Source organism: Choloepus didactylus, chromosome 6 (assembly GCF_015220235.1).
Source record: "Choloepus didactylus isolate mChoDid1 chromosome 6, mChoDid1.pri, whole genome shotgun sequence".
Taxonomy (NCBI): Eukaryota; Metazoa; Chordata; class Mammalia; order Pilosa; family Megalonychidae; genus Choloepus; species Choloepus didactylus.
This window is the reverse complement of record NC_051312.1, coordinates 92,366,645-92,389,477: the sequence shown is the minus strand read 5'-3', so window position 1 is coordinate 92,389,477 and position 22,833 is coordinate 92,366,645. Positions and strand designations below refer to the sequence as shown.

The 22,833-nt window shown below is 35.9% G+C and overlaps 1 protein-coding gene across 6 annotated transcripts in view; it reads left to right on the top strand.

Moving 5' to 3' along the window:
- The window catches only part of RSF1 (remodeling and spacing factor 1), a 215,829-nt gene that overhangs the window by 130,523 nt on the left and 62,473 nt on the right, over positions 1-22,833 (top strand). For 5 of the 6 annotated variants that reach the window (XM_037840801.1, XM_037840800.1, XM_037840802.1 and 2 more), the window contains one exon: positions 4,021-4,175. In XM_037840801.1, the coding sequence (XP_037696729.1) occupies positions 4,021-4,175 (155 nt within the window). Of the gene's footprint in view, positions 1-4,020; positions 4,186-22,833 lie in introns of those variants that run through there. The other variant, XM_037840805.1, reaches the window with a different exon arrangement.

The window sequence follows — 22,833 nt, the reverse complement described above, 5'->3', positions numbered from 1 at the left end:
AATTTGTCGATCATAGATCTGAGGATCTACTTCCAAAATCTCAATTTGATTCCATTGATCAATATGTCTGTCTTTGTGCCAATACCATGCAGTTTTGACTACTGTGCCTTTATAGTAGGCTTAAAGTCAGGAAGTATAATTCCTCCCACTTTGTTTTTCTTTGTCAGAAAGGCCTGTTTCCCTTCCAAATAAATTTGATAACTAGCTTTTCCATGTCTGCAAAGTAGGTTGTTGGAATTTTGACTGGAATTGCATTGAATCTGTAGATCACTTTCAGTAGGAGTGACATCTTAATGAGTTTAGCTTTTCTATCCATGAACATGGAATAGCTTTCCATGTCTTTACGTCTCCTTTTATTTCTTTTAGTAAAGTTATGTAATTTTCCATGTAGAGTTCTTTTACATCCTTGGTTAAGTTTATTCCTAGGTACTTGACTTTTTTTGTTGCTAACAAAAAACCTGCTTTGCAAGAAATACTAAAAGGAGCTCTACCGGCTGAGAAAAAAAGGAGAGAGTGGTCTAGAGAATAGCACAAAACTGAAGTTTTAGTAAGGGTAACTTAAAGGAAATAGAGAGAGGGCAAAAATACATCTAACAAATAAAAACCAAAGGATAAGGTGGCTGATTCAAGAACTGCCTTCACAGTAATAGCATTGAATTTGAATGGATTAAACTCCCCAATTAAAAGATATAGCTTGGCAGAATGGATTAAAAAATATGAACAATCAGTATGCTGTTTACAAGAGACTCATCTTAGGCCCAGCAACCCAAAGAGATTTAAAATGAAAGGATGGAAAAAGTATTCTATGCAATCTACATCCAAAACAAAGTATAGGTTGTGATACTAATATTAGATAAAATAGACTTTAAATGCAAGGATGTCATAAATGGCAAAGAAAGACACTATATACTAACAAAAGGGACAATTCACCAAGAAGAAATAACAATCATAAATGTTTATGCCCCCAATCAAGGGGCTCCAAAGTACATGAGACAAACATTGGCAAGACTAAAGGAAGCAATAGATGTTTCCACAGTAATTGTGAGAGACGTCAATACAGCTCTCTCTCCTATAGACAGAGCAACCAGAGGACCAATAAGGAAATTGAGAACCTAAACAGTATGATAAATGAATTAGACTTAACAGACATATATAGAGCATTATATCCCAGCTTACCAGGATATATGTTCTTCTCTAATGCTCATGGAACTCTCTCCAGGATAGATCATATGCTGGGGCATAAAATAAGCCTCAGTGAATTTAAAAAGGTTGAGATTATTCAAAGCCCAGTCTCTGACCACAGTGAAATCCAACCAGAAGTCAATAACCATCAAAGATCTAGAACATTCATAAATATCTGGAAATTAAACAGCATACTCCTAAACAATCTGTGGGTCAAAGAAGAAATTGCAAGAGAAATTGCTAAATATCTAGAGACAAATGAAAACAAGAACACAGTATATCAAAACTTACAGGATGCAGCGAACATGGTATTGAGAGGGAAATTTATAGCTCCAAGTGCATACATTAAAAAAGAAGAGCTAAAATCACTCCTACATTCTTGTCCAAGTCACCATCACCTCTTTTTTTTTACAATTCAGTAGTTTGTATTCACAGAGTTGTGCAGCTGTAACCACTGTTTGATTCCAATTCATGTTCATCACTCCAAAAGGAAACTATACCCATTAGCAGTGACTCTCCATTCCTCTTTTCTCCAGCCTTTGTCAACCACTAATCTACCTTCCAACTCTATAGATTTCCTTATTCTAGACATTCCATGTACGTCAAATTATACAGTATGTGGCCTATTGTGTCTGGCTTCTTTCACTTACTATGTTTTCAATGTTCATCCATGTTGCACCATCATTAGTACTTCATTCCTTTTTATTGCTAAATAATATTCCATTGGATAGATATATATGCATCCAATATCCACATTTTGTTTAATCACTCCACTGTTTTTAGAAGAATAATGGGAGTTAGTCAGGGGGAACACTTTCCAAGCTAAGAGAACAGAAGTGCAGACACCTGACATCCTACGAGAGCTTGGTATTTTGGAGGGATAGATCTTGATTTAATATGCCTGAAGGAAGAAATGGTTTGGAAAAAAAGAAATAAGGTTGGGCAAAACAATTGGATTGTTGTTAATATCCATAGTCTATTCTAAAAAGTGTTGTTAGTGGCAAGAAATTTGGATGTGATTTGAATATATGTGATATTTATTAAAATTCCCCCTGACTAGTACAAATTTAGGGTTTTAAAAGTAATTTTTTCTAGAACACTTAATCTGTTACACATGAATAAGAGAAACCCAAAGATGGGTGGTTTGGGTTTTTTTGTTTGTTTTCATATAACAATGATTAAATTAGGCTTGTGTGTAAACATAGTAGTCAGGTTAAAAAGCCTTTTGTGGAACTCTTCACATGTTTTTTTTCTGCTCAACTCTTTTGTTGCTTAGTGGAAATAACTGACATCGATTTTCCTAGTATTATTGGCTCCCATCTAATGTTTTGAAGGTTTTTAAAATAGGTATATTGAAAAACTTTAACTTACTCCTAAGTTCCCAACATTATTTCAAAATACAATAAATAGATTGAGGCCCTTATTGAATGTGAAATATGAGAACCAGTAACATTAAGTGATTAGAGCCTTGGATTAGAACCAGGTTGATATAGTGAAGTTATGAGACAAAATATTTGCCAAAATTAAATTAATTTAAAGTTAATAGGCTTAATTTGCCTTTCAGTAAAATGGAGGGAGTACCAGAAGTGCTCTGAAAGACCATTTGATCTGATCTTCTGTTAGTATACAATAAAATTCTAAACTGTTCATTTTATTATGTTCATGTGATATAATATATATGAATGGCTCTCTCAGTGTCAATTTTATTGCTTTCCTTGGGATGCCAATTAAGAATACTCAGGGGAATCCAGTGCTTTATTTTATATTGATAAGGCAGCTGAGGCGATAAATGACCTGATGAGGACAATGTAGCCAGGTAGTTTAAGAGCAGGGATTCCATTCATTCTATAAGTATATAGATATAAATATAGATATAGATTTTTAAATGACTACTTAAGATTTTTTAAATGACTACTTAAGAAGGCATTGTCCCTATTCTCAAGCAATAGAATCTACCTGGGGTATCCAGGGACATATGGCATGACAGATAATAGAACAAATAATTTCAGCTTAACACTAACACATCGAATTGGAGGTATGTGCCACAGAAGTTTGAGAACATTGAAGGAAGATCCATTGGAGCTAACTAACTTAGTGGTAGAGCCACATAGAACTAAGTTTCATAACTCATAGTCTAAGCCTAAAAAGAGCATTTAAATTGACCATACCCTGCACCTCTGTTTTTGGTAGTTAAAATAAGGAAATCACAGATTAGAATCTTATTATTTGGGATTTTCTGGTATTGTTGAGGCAAATTGAATTTCCTTCCTGTAGTTATAAACTACAGCTAACAAAATGAAATCGGCAACCTACATTCTTATATTTTTGAACTGTGTTATTAGACCTATCTTTTGCATAATTACTCAGAAAGATCTGGGTCATCATTTTATAACAGTACCAAAAGTTATTATTGCTGAAGGTTGAAAAGAGTTCTTATTTTCAAATTAATCAAGAACTTAGATGATTTTATTTTTTAAAAATGAACCTTAAAGCAAGGTTTATATTGATTTCAAACTCCTTGGGGATTATATAATGTTTCTTAAAGTTATATAACTTTTATTTTTGTTTAATTTTGTTTCTGCATTTCAACCAAAGAGGTCTGCATTGCCATTCTATTCAATAGAGAGAAAAGTCTTAGATTTTTGACTTTGAAGAATAGTGTATTTTAATATACTTATTTTTTTAATTCAAGGTCAATTAAGGCAAACCATATCAGTATTTTGGATGTTCTTAATTTCTTTTCCTTTTTTAAATTTTAGTTTCCAATAGGTACTATTCCGAAAACTCTTAGTACATAAGGAAGATTTTTATGATGTCTCATTTTTTTCCCTTGTTCAGAAATCGAAATGAGTTGGCTGAGACTCTTGCGCTCCTGAAAGCACAAATTGATCCTGGACTATTGAAAAACTCTAGCCAACAGGACATCTCTTCCCGGGAAAGCCCCAGCTTAGATGATGAGGAGACTAAAAAAGAGGAAGAAACACCTAAACAAGGTTTTTTTTTGTGTGTTTTGTTTTGCTTTGTTTTGTAATCTCTTCTTTTTTCTCTCGTTCTTCTTCCCGACAATATAAATCTGAATTCTGTTTCAATTTGAAAAATTAATAGCCTTCCTATTAATTTAGATTGATTTTCTTTTATTTTAAATGGGAAAAAAAAATCTAGTGATTTGCTCTTTTACACAGAATATTAGAAAAATCTAAATCAAAAATATTCAAATCAGACAGAAAGATGGACTGATAGAATGATACAGTAAATGTGGCAAAAACAAATTAGTGGATCTAGGTATCAAATCATATCTTTTACAAATTTAATAATGTAAAAATATTAAGTAAACTTTTAGTCTACATTAATTCTTATTTTTAAGCCTGATTTCCTGAGTTTTCTACACAGTTCAAATCTCCAGGAAGAGAACCCAGTGCTAACGTTTCTAGAAGGAAAGAAACCAAACTGAAATTTTGGCTAATATCTTTTTACTTAACACTCAAATGTGGTTGGTTTTTATTTTGTTTTTGTTTTTGAAAAGAAACCTTTTAATGATAGGGGACAAAATTTCCTTTCTTTATCATGTTTATTTCCTTTGCTTTTGGTTTTTCTCTAACTATTTTGCTTGGAACTCGAAAAAAATGTATTCTTTATTTATTTGATGTTGTGAGGAATCCTTTCATAATGTCCTCCCATATCTGCAAGCATTGCTTGAAAACAAGTAATTACACCTTTTCATGTAGGATATAATGTTACTATGTACTAAGCATTGCTTTATGCCAAAATTCGGATTATTACCCTCTTTTCACCAGTGTTTAAATGGTTTTGAATATCTGTGGTAGTTTATTTCTAAGCCAGATTTCTGATGTGAAAACTTCTTTTCTATATGTTAGAAATCAATTTGTAGGTTAATTGAGTAAAACTTAATAATTTTAAAGTTGAGAGACTCCCCACTTGAACATCCACATATTTTTAGTAGCATTTCTTAAGGATTATTTCTGGGTTTTGACTTAATGTTTATTTGTTAACTTGTTCATTCTTTTTGGTCATTCATTCATACACTTGTTCATTCCCATATACATTTATAATTAAGACCAAAGAGAATATAAATTGGGAAAAGAGGTCAAGATAATAGAAATTTAAAAGGTAATTATTCCTATTAGGAGAACTTAAGTTTGTTATGAACTTGAAGGAAGACTCTGTTCAGTAATTTAAATTAGGAGAAAAACAAAACTAGTTACTCGGTAAAGTAAATCTCTTCCTAGTATTTAATTCTAAAATTTCTCTGTGGAGCCTTATGGAACAGCAGGAGATTCAACAATAACAGCAACTAATATTTATTAGGCCCTTCCTATGTTCTTTGTAGCCTACCAAACTCTTCATATGCAGTTTTATTTAATCCTCATAGCAACTTTTTGAGGTCACTGCTGTTATTTTTTTGTATTTACAGATGAGGGAATTGGGGAGTTTAGAAACTTGCCCAAGATTATACAGATAATAAAGTGCCAGAGCCTAGATTTCAGTCGTTACCCTTTTCTAAAGCCTATGATCTTAAATAGTGCTATCTAGAGCAGTGCTTCTCAAAATTTAGTATGCACATAATTTTCCTGGGCTTTTTTTTTTTTTTTTTTTTTTTTTTGTCTCAAGCTTTTTATTTTGAAATAATTTCAAATGTACAGGACGGTTGCAAAAATAATGCAAAACCCATACAGAGAACTCCCATCCTACCCTGGTCAAAGCCCTGCCTCTTATCCTCTCAGGTGTAGTTATTGTAGTCTGTCCGGTGGCAAGACCAGAGAATATGTTCCTTGAGTGTCATTTCATTACTGTCAAATATAAACAGACATTGTCGGGGGAGGGGGGTGGGTAGTTAGTGGTTTGAAAGCTAGAAGCAATCCTGATTAATGTCTAAAATACTTAGAGTGCTAAAGCACAATGTGACAAAAGTTAAAAATTAGGCGTGGTTGGATATTTGGAAATCAGACAGTAAGAAGGAAAAATAACTGAGAACTAGAGAGAGAATAAAATGGCCACTTTTATTGTTGTAGCTAAAATAGATTATTTTCTTTAGTCGTTAAATTGCCAGGCCTTGTATCTAACTAACCTCAGTAAGATAGATTTTTGTTTCTTTTGGTTTAAGTGCCAAGTTGAAATGCATTACTCATTAAAGTGGAGGGAAAAAAATTATAGCACATGGCCTCAAAAATTAATTTTGCTTCTGTTTAAAAAATAATTAGAATTGCCTTCTGAAAAATCTAAATATCTTAGACTGGCATTATTTTCTCATAGTCTTGCTTTTCCTATCTTTCTTGTGTTATCCCCTACTATTTCTTACATGATAACTGGTTCAAGATTATCTTTGCCTATATTTTCTTCATGTGTCTTAGGCATTCCTTCTGAACTCTTTATCATCGTGTTCTCTCCCAGAAATGCTATTCTCCTACTGTAGAAATCCTAGTTATGCTTCAAGGGCCATCCAAAATCCCACCTTCTTGTTCCTTCCCTGAGCGCCACTAGCACTTTTATTTATATTTATCCCACTTATATTAGTGCCAGTCCTATGAACAGCCTTGAATTTCTTAGGTTCTCAAATACTTGTTGAATTGTGGTATTCTCAGACTATGATAGATTTCCAAGTGAGCATTAGGTGTCATTTAAATACCTCTCTTGGCTGTCATGTCAGATGGTACAGCACCTGGAGGTTACTGTGCTTGTAGAACACCATGAAATTTAGTATATAATTTCACTTTACATTAAATACTGTGTTCTAATATAGTTGAGAACAAACATTAAAGAAAACTTTTAAAGGAAAATCAGAAAATTGAGGAAATCCTAGTCTTTAATTTAATTTTTTTTCCTATTAACTGGAAAAAGATTGTCCTTTTAATTTTTATAATCTTATGCTTCTGCCAACAAATAGAATGGTAAGGGAATATCATTTGAGAATGTCTGGTAGACAACAAAAATTGCATACTGGCAGCTGGCCGACATGATTTGGTTTGAAAACATGTTTCTTTTCTTTGTGCAGTGCTGCTTTGCTTTTTTTTTAAAATTGAGATTCTCATCACATAAAATTCCCTATTTTAAAGTGTATAATTCAGTGGGTTTAGTATATTCACAATTTTGTGCACTCATAACAACTATCTAATTTCAGACCATTTCCATCACCCCCTGAAAGGAAACCTTGTACCCATTAAACAGTCATTCACCATTCCTCTCTCCCCCCAGCTCCTGACAACCACTAATCATACTTTCTGTCTCTAGGGATTTGCCTAATCAGGACATTTCCTGTTACTGGACTCACATACTTTGTGACCTTTTGCATCTGACTTCTTTCACTTAGCATATTATCGCGGTTCGTTCATATTATAGCATTATCAATACTTCATTCTTTTTTATGGTAGATTAAAATTCCATTGTATAAGTATGATTTATACTATGTTTTGTTTGTTCATTTATCACTTGATGCAGTTTGGGTTGTTTTCAGTTTTCGGCTGTTAGGGATAATGCTGCTTTGAACATTCATAAACGAGTTTTTATATAAACATACATTTTCGTAGACAGTGCTTTTAAAAATTTGAATTTGCTGTCTACATTTATAATTGGAGATGTTTCCCAAAGAAATCTGGGTTTCTAGCTTCTCTTGAAAAATTTAAAAATTTGGCCTATCTGGACCATCATTCCTACATGTCAAAACGGGCTGAAGCTGAGTAATGGCTGCCCCTCTTAGGTCAAGCTCACACTCTCCAGTTTATAATAGTCCCTTCTTGTGTCCCCTAGAATTGCCTGGTGTTTACAATTTTGTTTTTCTTATAGTATACATTGCCCATCTTAGGTTCAACTAAATACTCACACTCGCAATACAACTACAGACCACACTTAGCATCGATTTACTAAAACTGATGTAGGAAGGGAGCCATGACTTGCCAGCAAAAGCAACATCTAGACTTTCTGTCTTTAGGAATAGGCCTGGCAGCAGTTCATGTAGCAACTCATATGGCTACCCTGGATCCTTCTTCTCCCAAGGTGATACCTTTAGCAGCAGATAGATGGAATTGGATTCATAGGAGTTGGGTACAGTAACCACTTTGTCTTAAGAGCATTGTGTTCTGCAGAAGCCAGTATCTCTTGTAACGACTTTATAGGCATAGCTTCCAGGATCCTCGTGCCACATTCAAAAGAGGCTGAAGTATGGCATCCCTTTCGTGTATTTATAGTTCTTCCCAGTTCAGATGCAGTTCATCAGTCAGAGCTCCATTTTTTTTATATATATATAAGCATTATTACCTAATAATCTAGTTAAATTCCAGTTTTATTAGGTTACCAAAGGAGCAGAGGTTGATAGTTAACCAAAAGTCAGATTCTCAAGAGAAGGGAAAAAGTTTCTGTAAACCCTTTGCCCACAGGTGGCTCAGTCCTGGTGTGGTGCTTGGAAACCTTTATTGGAAAAAATAATAATAACTTGCCAATGTCATTAAGGGAAAAAATCCTTACTTTATCACTTAACATTTTCCTAAAGATTCAGTCTGTTAGATTGGTAATTCATCACTTTGAAACATTTTGGATATTGCTTTTTATAAATTGAATTACTCATTCTTCATGAAATCGGTTGTTCAGGAAGTTTATTAGGCAAGAAATAATTTGGCCCATGTTCTTACACTACAGTTGGTATCCAGAAATGGATGTGTGATGGTCTGAATTCTGGAAGAGGTTCTCTGATTGAAACTTTTGAAGAAATATTAATCCTGTTTAATTTGCCTTTCTTAATTAATATTGAGACTGTGGAACATGCTACAGGTAAATTATTAAACTGAAGTTTAACATAGTACTGGTAACTAAATAATGATGGCATTCAACTATAAAAAAGTGTGAATATCCCCAAGAGTCTTTACACAAACCATTCCTCAAAATTCTGTCAATGTTTGGAAATATCTGCATTCATGAATAGTTCTTCTTCTGATATAAACTGTGTAATAGTAAACATTGCTCCCTAGTGAATGACTCATAGCTAAATTTTGTATTGCATGTAACAGTGATAAGTACAATGTTGTTTTCATGAAGCCAGAAACAACAAGTATCAAGTTTCTGGTACTAAGTTAAAGGAATAATGAATTATGAACTCAAATATAAAACTTAAGTAGGTTTTTTAGTTTTAAAAAGAATCAGCTTTGTACATGTTATTTGGTTTTTCTATCCTCAACCTACTTTATTTATATTATCTGCCTAGCCCCTATAGCCAGCTATTAAGAGTTTGTGACTGATTCTGTGGAAGGTGAATGCTAATGAATACAACTATTAAAGAAATACTTTGATGTGGTGTAGGGATTTACAGATGGGCTTCAAAAAGTCCTCATACTGGGCACAAAATAACCTGCTCTTTTTATTATCGTATTAAATATTTTTAAACCAAACACCTGGGAGACCAGATAAATACAGGCTTTATTGTCACTTTGTTATATCTAAAATAGTTTCCTTTTACAGGAATAAAAGAAAAGGTACTCTTTTTATCATTGGCTGTCCTTGTTTACATCTGGCCCAATTTAAAAAGAAAAGATAAAGGATAGAAAATAAATTTTTTGAAACTTAGATTTCTTTAGTTTTACTTTTATACAATGAGCAATAGGACACAGACCATTATACTCCTTATGTGAAAAATTTTTGCTGGTTGGAAGCATAAATCCAACTAAAGTTGTACCATCCATTTTTAAAATACATTGGATGGTGAGATGGGGGTCAGTTTTAAACTTATCGAAACTTGGATTTACTGCAACCCCAAGAGCCTTGGCTTAAAGCATACCATAGGGCTTTAAAAAGGAAATAAATCTTCATGCTCGTAGAAACTGCTTTTGAAGTATGTGCTCTGATTGACTTTGTGGACTGAATCAGGAGGAGAAAATTTAAGTTATCATTCATGGAATCCTGGAAAAATGATAGCAGCATGGTTTTTTTCATCTCTAGAAATTCCCCCATAAAAAGAACATATTGATGTGGCAAAAACCAAACCCCAAGAGAACATCTACAACAAGGGTTGTAAAAGAGCTGGGGTACTCTAGCCCTAATGAATTCTCAAAACTCACCAGCTGAAGTTCCCTTCCAGACAAAACTCTACATTCAGTAGAAACTGCTAGGAATAGAATCCAAGTTAACAAGACAGGAACAAAAGAGACAAACAAAAAAGAAGGTTCAGATAAAAGTATAGGAGGGGAATAGAGCTAGGTGATCTCAGAAAGTAAATTGCTTTAATTTTGAATATTTCATAAAAACAACACAGCTATAAAATTAGGAAAGCTATCATAAATAAGCATCCTTTCTAAAAATCTATTTGTATCTAAAAATGAGCAACTAAGAAGGATTAAAGTCAAATTCCCTAGAAGAAAAGAGACTAAGAGGCAGAATAACATCACCACAAAGAATGAAAACTTGTCAGAAAAATACGTCTACAAAATATATGAAAACTATAATAAGTAAGTGGTGGAACTCAGAAAATAATTTTTTTAAAAATGAATCTAGTAAACACAAGAACTAATGCCTTTTAAAATATAAGATGGAAAGGAGGATATTTGTAAAAATACATAAGAAATGAAGAAGATAAGAATTTGAGAGAAAATGACAGATATGAAAATGCACAAAGAAGATCCAGTAGTTTATGAAGAAGGAAACCAAAGCAAGGGTACAGAACAAATAGAAAAAGCTATATTTAACAAAAATTTCTTGAAATAAAAAATGATTTCAAACTACATATTGTAAAAGACATTGCATACCTTGGAAAATCAACCCAGAACAACCAGCATCAAGACATATGCTAGTAAAATAATTGGATTTTAAAGAAAGAAATACTTTGGCCATCAAGATAAAAATACCAGTTTATTTATAAGGAGAAGAATATCAGATTGCCAACAGCTTTGATAGGAATGTCAAGAAAATGTCATGACATGTTTGAAATTCTCAAGGAAACAAAACGTGTGCCAGGGGTTTTGTCCAGGCAAATTGACTTTCAGTTGTGAAGATTGCAAATAAACCATTCTCAACCTGTAAGAGATATTTTTTCATGAGTCCTTTTATAGGAATCTTTAAATAAATGAGCTTCAGACAGCGAAAATGACTGACAAAACATCAATGATGGATGATATTGAAAAATATATATTTGCATTTTTAGTACACTTGTTTCCTAGTTCTGTTTATGAGTGGGACCAAAGACACCTGAGTAGCAAAGAGCACAGAGCCTCCAGATTTTGGGTTCTAAATATCATTCTCCAGTAGAAATAACTAGGGATTTTTAGAGAAAAGATTAATCCCAAACATGGGCCAAGGAAATACAATATGAGCCTGGAACATACAGTAATGTCAGAAAATAAGAACATGCTAGAAAAAGGATAGGGGCATATTAGAAGGACACAGGTGCCAACCAGAAGAGCTCCCAATGGTGAACATAAGAACAATTTTAGGAAGAAAATAAATAAGGATAGCTTTGTATTTTAGCCCATAGAATAAAAGAATACCATGAATCCAGGCTGGTATAAATAAATAATTGGGTAAATAAATAAATGGGGGAGTAGGGACACTCTTGCTAATAGGAGAACTTCAGTTAATAAATGTAAAAGGAATGAGGGAGACACAAAATCACCATTAGAAGAATGTCACACTAATAATACTTGCAGGCAAATTCCCTGACGGATACTAAAAGTAGTCGGAGAAATTCTGAGGAGAACCATGCTATTAGCATAATCTCAATGTATTGCCACAAGATACCTATTAATTACAAGAGAAAAAAATAGTAACTTTACAGTGGCGAGAATAGACGCCACTTTAATCAAATGATCAAGGTTAACATTACCAATAGTAGGGCATATTGACATCATTATCCCTGGATATAATGCACTGAGAAGGATATACCGTCTCTTATGTAGAATTCTCATCAAAAGTATATAATCTTGTCCCCACCATGATCAAGATGGCAGAATGAGACACTTCAGGGCTCTGTCCTCCCACAGAAGCTTTGAACAACCAGCAAGAACAGGCAGAAATCTCTCTCAAAGCTCCAAAAAAAAAAAACAGTTAAAAGGACTGCAGTAAAGGAGAGGCTAGGCCTCCCTATAATTGTGCCTAAGAGCCTCCTCCCGAATGCCTCTTTGTTGCTCAGATGCGGCCCTCTCTCTCTACCTAAGCCAACTTGAAAGGTGAAATCACTGCCCTCCCCCCTACGTGAGATCAGACACCCAGCAGAGTGAATCTCCCTGGCAACGTGGAATATGACTCCCGGGGAGGAATGTAGACCCAGCATCGTGGGATGGAGAACATCTTCTTGACCAAAAGGGGGATGTGAAAGGAAACGAAATAAGCTTCAGTGGCAGAGAGATTCCAAAAGGAGCCGAGAGGTCACTCTGGTGGGCGCTCTTACACACAATTTAGACAACCCTTCTTAGGTTCTAATGAATTGGGGTAGCTGGGGGTAGATACCTGAAACTATCAAACTACAACCCAGAACCCATGAATCTTGAAGACAATTGTATAAAAATGTAGCTTATGTGGGGTGACAGTGGGATTGGGAAAACCATAAGGACCACACTCCCCTTTGTCTAGTTTGTGGACGTATGAGTAGAAAAATAGGGGAAGGAAACAAACAAACAAATGAACAGACAAAGGCACCCAGTGTTCTTTTTTACTTCAATTGCTCTTTTTCACTTTAATTATTATTCTTGTTATTTTTGTGTGTGTGTGCTAATGAAGGTGTCAGGGATTGATTTAGGTGATGAATGTACAACTATGTAATGGTACTGTGAACAATCGAATGTACGATTTGTTTTGTATGACTGCGTGGCATGTGAATATATCTCAATAAAATGAAGATTTAAAAAAAAAGAGGAAAAAAAAAACCAGGACTGCAGTAATAGGGCAAGTACTGAATCAAGAAAAAGGCTACTTAAAAGCGGTAGGATTTTGTGGCATCCTGGTACTGGAGAGAGAGGGTAATCCTCATGCACATACTGGGAGCATGTATATCTGTTCCAGTCTGCCTGGTGGTGGCCTGAGACTCACCACCCTAGAAACTTGCAATATGTAGAAGGTGGCTCACAGAGTGCTGCTACAGAATGCGATGGGAGAGCAGTAACATTGTGCTGCCTCGGGCAAAGGATTGCTGGCCATAAGACATACAGTGCACTGCTCAGGACTATGAAGATACTGTTTCCTAGGGAAGAGGGAAGATTTGGAACTGTGTAAACATGGGAATTCCTAGGGCCACATGTGCATACCAAAGACAAGACACATATGCAGAAAAGATCAGGGAGGCCCTTACATTTTGGCCTGGAGCTATTCTTTATATCCATTTTTGAAATTTTAAGCCCTGAAGGAGTGCACTTGCACAGTGAGTCTGCAAAGACTGGGGAAGGTGTTTTCTTTTTACAACCACCACTACCACCACCCCCTGGTTTTTTGTGTTAGCTCCTTACTTTAAAGGAAAGCTGTGTCATAAGACCAACTGGTTACAGGCTTAAGGAACAGATACCTCAGGGTCTATATATGCTCAAAGAGGTAAAGGAAATCAGGAAAACAATAGATAAACCCAAAGAGACTATCAGTGGAGATATTGAAAATATGGAAATGAGCCAAAAAAAGTTCACGACCACAGTGACATATATTAAATATTTCCCAGAGGGGCTCAACAACAGATTAGAGTTGGCAAAAGAATCCGTGAACTTAAAGGTAAGACAGTTAAAATCATCCAATCTGAGGAGCAAAAAGAATGAAGAAAAGTGAGCAGAGCCTGAGGAATCCTTTGGACACCATCCAGTGTACCAATACACACATTGTGGGAGCTCCAGGAGAGGAAAGAAAATATTCAACAAAATCATGGCTGACAACTTCCCATATTTAATGAAGCACATGAATGTACACAGGCAGAATACTCAGTGAACTCCAAACAGGATAAACCCATGTAGATCCACACTGCAGCATATTAAAATCAAACTGTTGAATGCCGAACATAAAGATACAATTCTGAAAGCTGCAAGAGAAGCAATATGTCATATACAAAGGATCTTCAATAAGATTAAGTGCCGGTATCTCACTGGAAACCATGGAGGCATGAAGGCAGTGGGGTGACTTATTAAAGTGCTGAAAGCAAAAAAAAAATGCCAACCAAGAATACTATGTCTAGCAAAACTGTCTTTCAAAAATGAGAGATGAAGACATTTCCAGAAAAACAATAGCTGAGGAACTTTGTCACCACGAGACCAGCTTATTGGAGGTACTAAAGAGAGTTCTACAGGTTGTAAGGAAAGGACAACAGACAGTAGATCGAAGCTGCATGAAGAAGTAAAGAACTCCTTAACAACATTTGTAAATATAAATGCCAGTGCTATTGTATTTTTGGTTCAAAACTCCACTTTTTATTTCCTTTGGGATCTAAAAAGCAAATGCATTAAATACAATGATAAAAGGCAAATGCATAAAATACAATTATATTTTTATATGTATAAACATATAATTTGTGGCAGGAATTACATAAAGTTGGGTGATGGAAGGGTATAGAAACATGGTTTGCATATACTATTGAAATGAAGTTGGTGTCAAAGCAATCAAGATTGTATAGGTTTATGAGGTTAAATTTAAACCCCATGATAACTACAGAGAAAGTAATCAGAGAATATGCAAGTTTATAGAGACAAAGAGTACAGGTTGTCAGGGGAAATGGGAAGTTAATGCATAATGGGTATAGGTTTTCTGTTCAAGGAAATGGGAATGTTTTAGTGATGAAGGGTAGTGAGGGTACCTCAATATTCTGAATGTGATTAAGCCCATTGACTGGTATGCTTGGGAGTGGTTGGGATGGAAAAGGAGTTGTATATGTGTGTCAACAATTAAAAAATTTTAAAAAAGCAGCTAGAAACAATGACAGTTAAATGTAATACATGATCCTGGCTGGGATCTAACAGGAAGGAGGAAAGGCTCAAAGGGAAATTATTGGGACACATGAAAAAATCAGAATATAGATTGTAAACTTTCTATAAATGTTAGATTACTTGAACTTGATAACTGTACCTAAGGTGGTTACATAAGTGAATATCCTTGATCTTAGGAAGTGTAAATGACAGTAATAGTGTTCAAGGAACATTATATATACAGCCTATGCTCAAGTATTCAGAAAATGGATGGATGGATACATAGATGCATGGAATGTTACAGCAAGTATGGAAAAAGCTTAAAATTGGTGAATCTAGGGCAGTAGGAGTGGAGAAATGTATAACCTGAATCTTATATTGAGAAAACACCAAACAAGCCCAAAGTAAGAGGTATTCTACAAAACAGTGTTTTCAAAGAAAGAGAAAAGGAAAAATGAGGAATGGTCACAGGTTGGAGGAAACTAAGGAAATACAATTAAATGAGACATGGATTCTTGAACAGAAAAGTGGGAAATTGGTAAAATTCAAATATAATCTGTTTAGTTGATATTATTGTACCAATGATAATTTCCTGGTTTTGAAATTGTTCTATAATTATTTAAGTTGTTAAGATTAGAGAAAGCTTAAGTAAGGTGTACTTGAACTCTTTGAACTATTTTTATAACATAAGTGTAAGTTGAAAATTATTTCAAAATAAAACTTACAAAGAGTGGTGAGTGACTGCTAAACATGTATTTAGATGTAACCAAATTTAAATGAAGAATATAAGGAAGAAAATATAGTATTTATTGGCTGTGTGCTTTGACAATACAAACATAGTAAGACTATACACAAATAAGAGAATGGAAGAATACATATAAAAGATTTTTAATTTTTCACTAATCACATTGACATTGTTATTCTGAGAAAGTTTTGTTTATAATATGAGAAAAAAGAAGTGAATAACTTTGATATTCTAATTTTTTTCTCAGTGGTATCTTGAAAACTAAGGTTCTCAGTGTGGGGAAATAAAATATAAATTAAGTTAGAAAATGTTAGGAAAACACTCGGGAAATATCAGTATCATATTATGATTTATTTTTATTGCTAATAATATATATATTATATATGTTTATGTAAATATATTAAATTTCTTAACTCTGTCCACTGAAAAATCTTAGAAATATTGGCCAAACCATTAGGAATGAGCATCTTTGTGCCCAGATTGTGGTCTTGAAATTTAATTTCCCACTGATCTTAAGCCAAGGCTTCTTAGAGAAGTAGCTGGTTCCATCAAAAAGACTCAAGATCTAGGTCTCCAGTGCCAAAAATGCTACAATTTAACAAACAAGGATAACTATTATAATGGATTAAAATATATGGAATGTGTTTAAACCCATGATTTCATAATGATACTAAAAGAAAATTTGGCAACCTTCGGAAGATGCTAATGGAAACAAAATTATTATTTTCAAAACTGGTAAATGATAGAATCAGGCACTCATTCTGTCTTTTCTGTATGAACTGTAGCATGTATAACAAAGTACTAAATGGGTAAAATTTGTTTTTATAGAAGCATTTCAACAAATTACTGATGGAGGAATGATAAAATGGAAGTATCATTTGCCATCCATAATGAATTAAAGATTTTAGATACTGAGCATCAAGATGTGCTAACATCACAGAGACAGTCAGACATTATATACCTCTTGATAAAAAACATACAGTACCATCAAAGATGTAATTTTGTCACAAAAATCAAACCTGAATCTAATAAAGCTTGTGATCAAACTGATGGTTTACAGGAAATAAAAAGGACAGAGGAACATGTAACACTATGTCATGGGAAGGCAGTAAGCAAAAATATTCCAGGAAATTATAGGACAAATTATTCAGTGTTTTGAACAAACAAATGTTTTGGTATCTTCAATATATAAATTTCAAGAAAAACAAAAGATGAAGGAGAAGACATTAGATTAAAAGAAACATGAAGAGAAAATAATAACAAACAAGTAAAACTTAACTTACTATGTTTAAAATATACTGTAGGGGAGAACCTAAGATGGTGGCTAGGTGAGACAGGGCAAAAAAACACCTCCGTGAAAAATACTAGATAAAAACCAGAAAGTGACCCAGAACACCACTTCCAGTGATGCACCAGCTGGACAAGTTCTGCTAAATCCACAGGGAACATGCATTTGGTGAAACCAGAAGCCTGCATTCTGAAACGATGAGTGGGCCAGCTGAAAGTCCCGCAGCCGCGCTGCGGTGTGGGGAAACGGTGGACTTGCGTTTGGAGACGGACTAGTTCTTTAAAAAAAAAGCCCGGGAAGGGCTGCAGATACGACAGGGAGAGCCTCACAGTGAAGCACGGCGGGAATGGGCTGGGCTAATGCCTCGGTGTCTGGCATCAAGGATACCCCTTCCCACACCTGCTGCTGATTGTCTCGAGACCAGAGGAGCAGAGGGGAGCCAAAAGGAGAAAAAAACCCGCATTCCTTGCAGCCATCTCCCCAGCGGGCGGTGGACGCCCCTGCCCGGGGCCAGACCCACAGCCCAGAGCCACGCCAAGAAACCCAGTGTGATGGGGAATCTTCCCCGCAGCACTACACACAAGCCACAATATCAGCCGTGGACAGTGGCCTTTAATACACCCATGGCTGATTGTCCCGGAGCCAGGAGGATGGAGCTGTGCAAAAAGGGGGAGGTTAACGCGTCCCATTCAACCATCTTTGAAGCAGGTTGGGAGCGCCCCTGCACAGCCCAGCGACCCAGGGCTTCCCTGGTGGGCCGGCACACACTAGTGACGTGGCGCAGCCCTCCATCAGCAGAGGTCCTGGAAGAGCACAGCTGGGAATGGGGAACCGCTTGGAAATCCCAGGGACCCTATGCTAATACCAAGCACTTGTGAGTCAGCGGCAGAGACAGTCGGTGGAAAGACTGAAATGAAGGCTTGGGCTCCTGCAACAGCCTTAAATCTCCAGGAACACCTGGGAGGTTTGATGATTAAAGCTGCCCTGCCTCCCTAAACACCCAGACACACGCGCCACATTCAGGGCGGACAGCACCAGCAACACACCCAAACTTGGTGCATCAATTGGACCCCGCAAGAATCAGACACCCACACACCACAAAGACAAAGTAGGGGAGAACTGATTTGAGGGGAATAGGTGACTCACGGATGCCATCTGCTGGTTAGTTAGAGAAAGTGTATGCCAGCAAGCTGCAGTTCTGTCAAATTAGGGATCAAGTAAAGCAAATGCCAAGAGGCCAAAAACAACAGAATCTTAAAGCATATGATAAAACCAGATGATATGGAGAACCCAAACCAAAACACCCAAATCAAAAGATCAGAAGACACACAGTACTTGGCACAATTAATCAAAGAATTACAGACAAGCAACAAGAGCATGGCTCAGGATATAAAGGACATGAAGAAGAGCATGGCACAGGATATAAAGGACATCAAGAAGACCCCAGAAGAGCCTAAAGAAGAAATTGCAAGAGTAAATTAAAAGCAGATAATCTTATGGAAATAAAAGAAACTGTTGGCCAAATTAAAAAAGACTCTGGATACTCATAATACAAGATTAGAGGAACTTGAACAACAACTCAGCCTCCTTGAGGACCACAGAACAGAAAATGAAAGAACAAAAGAAAGAATGGAGAAAAAAATTGAAAAAATTGAAATGGATATCAGGGATATGATAGATAAAATAAAACAACCAAATTTAAGACTCATTGGTGCCCCAGAGGGGAAGAGAAGGGTAAAGGTCTAGAAAGAGTATTCAAAGAAATTGTTGGGGGAAACTTCCCAAACCTTCTACACAATATAAATACACAAAGCATAAATGCCCAGCGAACTCCAAATAAAATAAATCCAAATAAACCCACTCCAAGACATATTCTGATCAGACTGTCAAATACTGAAGAGAAGGAGCAAGTTCTGAAAGCAGCAAGAGAAAAGCAATTCACCACATGCAAAGGAAACAACATAAGACTAAGTAGTGACTACTCAGTGGCCACCATGGAGGCGAGCAGGCAGTGGCATGACATATTTAAAACTTTGAGAGAGAAAAATTTCCAACCAAGAATACTTTATCCAGCAAAACTCTCCTTCAAATTTGAGGGAGAGCTTAAATTTTTCACAAACAAATGATGAGAGATTTTGCTAATAAAAGACCTGCCCTACTTCAGATACTAAAGGGAGCCCTACCGACAGAGAAAAAAGCTGAGGGACTTCACCACCAGTAGATCAGTCCTATAAGAAATGCTAAAGGGAGTTGAGCAGACTGAAAGGAAGGGACACTAAACAACTGACTGAAACTACATGAAGAAATAAAGGGTACCACTAAAGATCACATGGTAAATATAAATACCAATACTACCGTATTTTTTATTTTAACTTCACTATTTACTTCCTACAGGATCTAAAATACATAAACTGTAATGGTAAATCTGTAATTTTGGACTCAATGTAAGACATAATTTTTTACAAGAACTACATAAAAGTGGGAGAATGAGGGAGTATAGGAACATAGATTATGTGTCATATTGAAGTTAAGTTGGTATCAAAGAAAAACAAGATTGTTATAGATTTAAGAGGTTAAATTTAAGCCCCACAGTAAACACGAAGAATGTATCAGAGAATATGACCACAGAGATGAAAAGTAGAGTAGGGGTTCCGAGAAGTGGGGGAAGGGGCAATGGGGAGTTAAGAAATGAGAGTAGGGTTTCTGTTTGGGGTGAAGGGAAACTTCTAGTAATGGATGGTGGGAAGGGGATAGCATTGCAACATCCTAAATGTGATTAATCCCACTAATAGAATGCTAGGGAGGGGATGCAATGGGAAGATTTAGGCTGTATATATGTTTCTAAATAGATGACAAATAGATCATCTAATAGATCATCAAAGGAAAAAAAGGAGATATAGAATGTAAGCTTTGTATCAAGGTTGAATGTCTTGAACTTGTTAGCTGCATTTAATGGGATTGCATAAAAGAATGTTCTTGTTCATGGGAAGTGTATATGTGAATTATATTGTTTTTTCAAGGATGTGTCCAGCTTGCTCTCATATGTTCAGAAGACAGAGCGATAGATGATGGATGATAGGGAGAGAGGGAGGGAGGGAGGGAAGGAAAGAAAGAAAGAAATGATGGTGTGACAGGATGTTAAAGGTGGTGGATCGGAGTATCGGGGGAGGTGAGTCAGGGTATGCTGAAGTTCTGTGTATGGGGTTTGTACTGTTTTTGCAACTGTTTCTGTAAGGTTGAATTTATCTCAAAATAAAATTTCTTATAAAAAATATACTGTAAAGAAAAGTATATAACTTTAAAAGCAGAGTAAGGAACTGATTACCAGAAAAGTCAAGTTGATGGTTATTCTGGACAGGGAGGGAATTATTATTGGGAGAGGGTATGTCGAGAGCTTTTGGAGTCGCTGGCAAGTTTCTGGCTCCTGACATGGGCAGAAGATATAAGGATGTTTGCTTCATGGTGATTTTTATGCTGTGCATATGTCTTAAATTGTTGTATTTTGTTGTACGTGGTCATGAGAAAGATCTTGATGCCTCTTTCAAATATCTACCATGGTATATTTTTTTTCATGGAATCATACAATATGTAGTACTTTGTGTCTGGTTTCTTTCACTTAGCCTAATGTTGTTTAAAAATTATTATTTGGTTTTTTAAAATTACAGAAGTTGTAGGTTTATAGAAAGGTCATGTAAAAAATAAAGCATTCTCATATACCCCCTATTGTTGACACTTTGCATTAGCATGGTACCTCTGTTACAATTGATGAAAGAATATTAAAATATTACCATTAACTATAGTCCATAGTTTACATTAGGTGTATTTTCCCCTATATACCACCCTATTATTCACACCTTATAATAATGTCATTCATGAAAAAACATTCTTATGTTTGTAGTATTAACCACAGCCCTTGTCCATGACCAGGTTCACTGTGTTATACAACCACATGTTTTATCTTCTAACTTTCCTTCAAGTAACATGCATAACCCAAAACTTCCCCTTTTAACCACATTCACCAACCTAATTCAGTGCGGTTAATTACACTCACAATAATGTGCTACCATCACCACTAACCATTTTGAAACATTTACAGTCAGCCTAAATAGAAATTCTGCACCAATTAAGCATCAGCTCCCCATTCTCTATCTCCATTCTATCCCCTAGTAACTTACATTCTAGGTCCTAATTCTATGAGTTTGCTTATTATAAATAGTTCATATCAGTGAGATCATACAATATTTGTCCTTTTGTGTCTACCTTATTTCATGCAAAATAATGTCCTCAAGGTTCATCCCTGTTGTTGCATGCATCAAAACTTCATTACTTCTTTACAGGAATAATATCCCATCATATTTATATACGACATCTTGTTTATCCATTCTTCAATTGATGACACTTGGGTTGCTTCCATCTTTTGGCATCTGTGCATAATTCCACTGTGAACATCAGTGTGAAAATGTCTGTTCAAGTCCCTGCTTTCAGATCATCTGGATATTTACTTGATAATGGGACTGCTAGATCATACAATTCTATACTGAACTGCCAAAATGTCTTCCACAGCAACTGTATCTTTTTACATTCCCCACAGCAGTGAATGAGTGTTCGTATATGTTCACATCTTCTCCAACACTTGTAGTTTTCTGTCTACCATGGAATTTTAAAATAAGTTATAAAAGAATTGGTGCCATCTAATACCCTAAAGTAATGAAATGGTAGTACTAATATCTTTATGCAGGTAGCAATTATCATTTGTCCATTGTGTGAATGATGATACTGTCAAAAGATAATTTAAATATTTTGAGCCTCTTTTGGGAATTGTAAAAACCATCAACATCTTCAAAATGGTGAAGGGTTTCTTTGCCAAGCAGCACTTCAGTTCAAGAAAATATTCCTCTCTTAGGCATGAGTGATATTTCATTCATTCATTTCTTTCATCATGCTCTTGTCTCAGTACTATAGATAATGCCAAGATCAAAATCAACCAAATTTTGGCCTTTATGGTGCTTACATGTCAATAAGGGGAGACAGGGGATCTAAGATGGAGGCATAGAGAGGAGTGGAAGCTAAGTAGTCCCCTGGAACAACTGAAAAAAAAAAACAGAAACAACTAGTAAATATTCCAGAATAACTGCAGGGGGACAAACATGACCGTCCACTCATCATACACGAACCTGAATTGGGAGGAATGCCCAAGATCACAGCATAAAATCTGTAAGTAAGAACTGCGGATCCAAATCGGGAGACCCCTTCCCCACAGCCCGAGCTACAAAGCCTCATGGTGCCAAAGAGAAGCTAATATAGCTCAGCCCAGCTCCAACTGGGGTTTTAATTAGTGAGTGTAAGCTGCTCACTACGAGGTATGAATCCCCAAGTAGACAGAGGCTTTGGGTGATGACTGACCTTGGAGAGCCGGAGGGTCGCCTTGGACTAGCCCTGTTCCGTTTTCAACTCAGTGGAGAAAGCCTCGGCCATTTTCAGTTCCCAGTTCTGTGACCCAGACAGGGGTGTGGCACAGGCAGAGAGAGACCACTGAAATGCTAATAACCTCCCCCTATGGCATCTATCTTCTCTAAGAGGAAAGGGGTCAGTCCCAGCTCTACTACCTGCCTTTCATTCACAACTTACACCAGTCAAGAATTATAGGCTAATCTTTGCATCAGGCAGAGAGCACCCCTGCACGGCCCAGCAGCCCAGGGCTTCCCTTTAGGGACAATGCACACTAGTGATGTAGCACAGCCTTCCCTCAGCAGAGG